The following is a 5,198-nucleotide window of genomic DNA, read 5'->3' as shown; positions in this document are numbered from 1 at the left end:
TCCTGCTTGTTTTGCTGCATTTTTTGTGTGGATTTTTGTGTTTTGGGGTAGTTTTTCACGTTTTTTTTTTCTTTCTTAAAATGACTTTTTGGGTCTTGCTTTTACATTGGTGTACCTCCAGCATGTGCAGGATTGATTTTTGGCTAGTTTGGGCTGATTTTAGTGTGTGTCGGTAGCAATGCGGTCGACATGTGGTGGTGTTTGTTTGTCAAACATGTTTCTTCCCTCCTATTTTAGCTCTGGTGTGCCTCCTTTTGTGTGCAGGGATGCTTTTCGGTTAGTTTGGGGTGATTTGGAGCAATTTTGGTCGGCCATGCGGCCGACATTTGGTGTCGGTTGTATGCCAAACATGTTTTTTTTCTCCTCTTTTAGCTCTGGTGTACCTCCTGAGTGTGCAGGGATGCTTTTCGGTTAGTTTGGGGTGATTTTGAGCAATTTTGGTCGGCCATGCGGCCGACATGTGGTGTCGGTTGTATGCCAAACATGTTTTTTTCCTCCTCTTTTAGCTCTGGTGTATCTCCTGAGTGTGCAGGGATGCTTTTCGGTTAGTTTGGGGTGATTTGGAGCAAGTTTGGTCGGCCATGCGGCCGACATGTGGTGTCGGTTGTATGCCAAACATGTTTTTTTCCTCCTCTTTTAGCTCTGGTGTACCTCCTGAGTGTGCAGGGATGCTTTTCGGTTAGTTTGGGGTGATTTGGAGCAAGTTTGGTCGGCCATGCGGCCGACATGTGGTGTCGGTTGTATGCCAAACATGTTTTTTTCCTCCTCTTTTAGCTCTGGTGTACCTCCTGAGTGTGCAGGGATGCTTTTCGGTTAGTTTGGGGTGATTTGGAGCAAGTTTGGTCGGCCATGCGGCCGACATGTGGTGTCGGTTGTATGCCAAACATGTTTTTTTCCTCCTCTTTTAGCTCTGGTGTACCTCCTGAGTGTGCAGGGATGCTTTTCAGTTAGTTTGGGGTGATTTGGAGCAAGTTTGGTCGGCCATGCGGCCGACATGTGTCGGTTGTATGCCAAACATGTTTTTTTCCTCCTCTTTTAGCTCTGGTGTACCTCCTGAGTGTGTAGTGATGCTTTTTGGCTAGGGTGTGTCAGCCATTTTGGGTGTGTCAGCCATTTTGGGTGTGTCAGCCATTTTGGGTGTCTGCTATGGTTGATTTCCAGTATGTGCAGGGATGCTTGTACAGGTTTTTTATTTATTTTTTATTTTTTTTGGTTTTGTGCTTTGGTCCTGCTTGAGAACTGGGGTCCCAGCAGCATGATGTGATTGCATTTAATTGTGTAATGTGTTAAATTTTTAAATATATATAAAAAAAAATTTTTTTTTGTCTTTTTAAAACAGAGATGTCAAGGGACAAGCAGCCCCGATCCCCCCCTTCCCCCACCCACTCGGATCTATCCCTGCATAGCAACGAGGAGTGGGAGCCGACCCAGGAGGGGGATACGACCGACCAGGCATGCAGTGACCAGCCGCGGTCATCAAGGGCCCATGAGAAGACTAAGAAAAAGCCTAGTAGAAAGGTACTGACAACACCTGCAGACACAAATAGCATCCAACTTGACCCACCCTAGTTTCCGCACTGCCATGCACACCTACAGGTATATGTGCGCAATGCCAGGGATACTGACACTCACAGGTACATACCGATCTTATTAAATGCATGTTTTTTTTTTTTCAATCCCTAAAGGCAAGAAGCCAGCCAGAGGAGCAGTCGGAGGAGGAAGCCTCTGGTGAAGATGCAGGACCGAAAAAGCCGCGTGGCCCCAGATACACTGAGGCGGAAAACTGTGCTCTAGTGGATGGCGTCGACAGGTCCTACGACGTTCTGTATGGACCAAGGGCACAGACCACAGCAGCTAGGACAAAGCGAAGCATCTGGGATTCCATCGCAAGCCAAGTCACTGCAGTATCTGGAAACCGCCGGAGCACCAGAAACTGCATGAAGCGGTACAGTGATTGCCGCAGACAGACCAAAAAGAAGATGGGGATTCAGCGCCGACATGAGACCGCTACGGGAGGTGGACCGGCTCTCAACCTGAAGTGGCTACCCTGGGAGAATGTTATTAGAAGGCGCATGAACCCTGCCATGGTCGAAGGAGTTCGCGGAGGTGTGGACTCTAGCCGTCCTGCTGGCTTTCCCGAGGAGGAAGAACCGCCCAGAAGACGGAAGAAGGCGGGAGATAAGCAGTCCAAAAGGAGGCCTGATGGTAAGAATAAATTCAGATGAGCTGTATTAACGAAAAAATTGTTTTGTACTTGCTAATGTGATTATTTTTTTTCCAGACAGGCCTGCCCAGAGGACATCACCTGCGCGCAGGACATCACCAGCGCGCGGACCGACACCTGCGCAGCAGGCATCGACAGCAGCGCGCGGGCCGACACCTGCGCAGAAAGCATCAGGAGCGCGCAGATCTTCACCTGTGCGCCACAGATTGTCATCGCACAGTTTGTCACCTGTGCACCAGACGACGTCGGCGCGCAGACTATCACCTGTGCGCCAGACATCAGCGCACAGAACTTCACCTGTGCGCCATACACCGTCGGCGACCACACCACAAGATGGGCGCCAAACTACAGCTCCTGCGCGCAGGTCATCACCAGATCGTCGTATCTCCAGGAGCTCAGGGACTGTGACTGAAGAGCCTCAAGACACAACCCTTGTGGACCCATCACCCGATCTGTTTGAGTCTACAGGGTTAACAGACGAGACTTTTCTTGGGTTTGAGGACAGCCGTGCAGACGTATCCAGCCAGACCCTTGAAAATTCTTCAGATAAGAGGACAAGTGAAGCTCCTGGAGCAGCGGCACCACAGGATGGAGAAGGTTTGTATTTAATTTTTGGGGGGGTGTGTGGGGGGGGGGGGGGTTTCAGCAGTTTTGTATAGTTTATTAACTTAAACAAAAATTTATTTTGCAAACAGTGGTGCCACGGATCAGCAGCGGACTAGCTTCGGGAATTGGTTCCTACTACAGGCCGGATCTCCTCCTACAGGAGTCGTCAGAGGATGACGAGGTGGAAGTGCAGCAGGCTGCAGTTGCTACATCCCTGTGTGAGTAAATAGAATTGTGAGCCTTCAAACAAATGTATGATGAATGTGTATTAAATTTTCTAATTTTCTTTTCAGCTGCCCAAATGCAAGTGGTGGCAGACGTCCAGGAAGGGCAGAATCCCTCAACTGTTCAGAGGGTTCACACCCTGGCATCGGAGATTACTTCCCGCCAGGATACCTACACAAATGTCGTTGGAAGCAGACCTGACAAGTGACAACATTGAGAGGACAATGGAGAAGATGTCAAACAGTCTGCTTGAAATGCAGAAGGCTCTTGCCGACAGCACGGCCACAATGCTACAGGTCAGAATGGAAGATCATAGGGAGACTATGGACGTCCTTCACATTCTGGCCGAATCCGTGAGCCGGCTCGTGGAGAACACAACATGTCTGGCACACAGCAATACCAACATGTCGGAGAGCCATCGACAATCCTCATCCAGCCAACAGCTCATCGCAACCACACTGCAGATGATCTATGACAAGCTCCCAGAACCAGCTCATCAACACGCTGGTGATCCACCATTTCCGCCGTCACAAGCCACAAGGACGCCTCGTACCCTTCCTCAACTACCATCCCAGTACAGACAGTCACAGATGTACCAGGGATATACAGGGATGTACCCCACCCACCAGATGCCTCCACCACCGGCCGCCACATCTACAGCCGCATGGGCACAGAGGCCCAGTCAACGTACTACCCAGCCTCCCAGGACATCGACACCCCACACTCAGGAGGAACACCAGGATCCGGACAGACTTCCACCATAAGCCCGGTCGTATTGTTTTATTTACTTCATATGTTTTTCATGTATCCCTTTCTTCCCCTCCCATTAGTTTTTTTTTTTTCTTACTATTGTTTTTTCTTTGTTGGGCTTCCCCACCCGTGACCGGGTACTACCAAGGAGCTTTGTGTAGGCATACATGCGCGGGCATGTATGCGGGCGCGTGTGGTAACGGATGAAAGCTCCTTGTGGCTACATGTATGATGGGCCAAAGAGCAATTCTGATACCACTCTTTTACCCAAAAAATCCTTTTTTGTAATGGTGTACAATAGGCTTTCACTGTTGTGTGAATTTACTATTCACTAGTGTGTGTTTTTGGCTTATTCATAGGATTGGGTGGAAAATTGAAGTGGACGGCATAAGTTCGTGTTGTGCGTACCAAGGTGAGTAGAGCAATGTTTCAATGTATATATTCTAGAAACTTTGGACCGCCTGCCTTTGTGGAACCATACAGCCCAGCAATGGGTCATGCTGGGCTGTGTGGTTCCACAAATGTTAGCGTGTCAAAGTGCTGACCACTGACGCCACTATTCCACTTTGGACCGCCTGCCTTTGTGGAACCACACAGCCCAGCAATGGGTCATGCTGGGCTATGTGGTTCCACAAATGTTAGCGTGTCAAAGTGCTGACCACTGACGCCACTATTCCACTTTGGACCGCCTGCCTTTGTGGAACCACACAGCCCAGCAATGGGTCATGCTGGGCTATGTGGTTCCACAAATGTTAGCGTGTCAAAGTGCTGACCACAGACGCCACTATTCCACTTTAGACCGCCTGCCTTTGTGGAACCACACAGCCCAGCAATGGGTCATGCTGGGCTATGTGGTTCCACAAATGTTCTTGGGAAAGAAATGAACATGACTTTAGTGTGTTTACTTAATATACTTTTTTTCTTTTCCCCACAGATATCTATCTACACAAGAAAAGAATATAAAGAATAACAAACTACTTTTTTGTTTTATTACCTTTCAATTTTTATTTCAATAATCAAATACAATTTTTCTTCAATAAATTTTTAAAAAGAGAAGTTTTCTGTGGTTTTTATTAGAGATGAGCGCCGGAAATTTTTCGGGTTTTGTGTTTTGGTTTTGGGTTCGGTTCCGCGGCCGTGTTTTGGGTTCGACCGCGTTTTGGCAAAACCTCACCGAATTTTTTTTGTCGGATTCGGGTGTGTTTTGGATTCGGGTGTTTTTTTCAAAAAACCCTAAAAAACAGCTTAAATCATAGAATTTGGGGGTAATTTTGATCCCAAAGTATTATTAACCTCAAAAAACATAATTTACACTCATTTTCAGCCTATTCTGAACACATCACACCTCACAATATTATTTTTAGTCCTAAAATTTGCACCGAGGTCGCTGTGT

At 47.9% G+C, this 5,198-nt stretch overlaps 1 protein-coding gene across 1 annotated transcript; it reads left to right on the top strand.

The window, feature by feature from the left end:
* Positions 1-1,336: 1,336 nt before the first annotated feature.
* LOC134911745 (serine/arginine repetitive matrix protein 1-like) lies at positions 1,337-4,861 on the top strand. Its single transcript, XM_063919799.1, has 6 exons — positions 1,337-1,518; positions 1,686-2,205; positions 2,282-2,821; positions 2,920-3,048; positions 3,124-4,217; positions 4,740-4,861. The coding sequence occupies exons 1-5, from the start codon at positions 1,342-1,344 to the stop codon at positions 3,261-3,263; spliced, it is 1,506 nt and encodes a 501-aa protein (XP_063775869.1). The 5' UTR covers positions 1,337-1,341; the 3' UTR covers positions 3,264-4,217; positions 4,740-4,861.
* The last annotated feature ends 337 nt before the right edge of the window (positions 4,862-5,198 follow it).

This window comes from Pseudophryne corroboree, chromosome 4 (genome assembly GCF_028390025.1).
Source record: "Pseudophryne corroboree isolate aPseCor3 chromosome 4, aPseCor3.hap2, whole genome shotgun sequence".
NCBI classification, from domain to species: Eukaryota; Metazoa; Chordata; class Amphibia; order Anura; family Myobatrachidae; genus Pseudophryne; species Pseudophryne corroboree.
Note: the sequence above shows the minus strand (reverse complement) of the source record. Positions and strands in the feature narration are given on the sequence as shown.

Excerpts from the sequence above, each read along its gene's own strand:
- LOC134911745 (XM_063919799.1), top strand. The coding sequence starts at position 1,342 with ATGTCAAGGGACAAGCAGCCCCGATCCCCCCCTTCCCCCACCCACTCG. Across the intron at positions 2,206-2,281 it reads GTCCAAAAGGAGGCCTGATG|ACAGGCCTGCCCAGAGGACA; the intron begins GTAAGAATAAAT and ends TTTTTTTTCCAG. Across the intron at positions 3,049-3,123 it reads TGCAGTTGCTACATCCCTGT|CTGCCCAAATGCAAGTGGTG; the intron begins GTGAGTAAATAG and ends TTTTCTTTTCAG.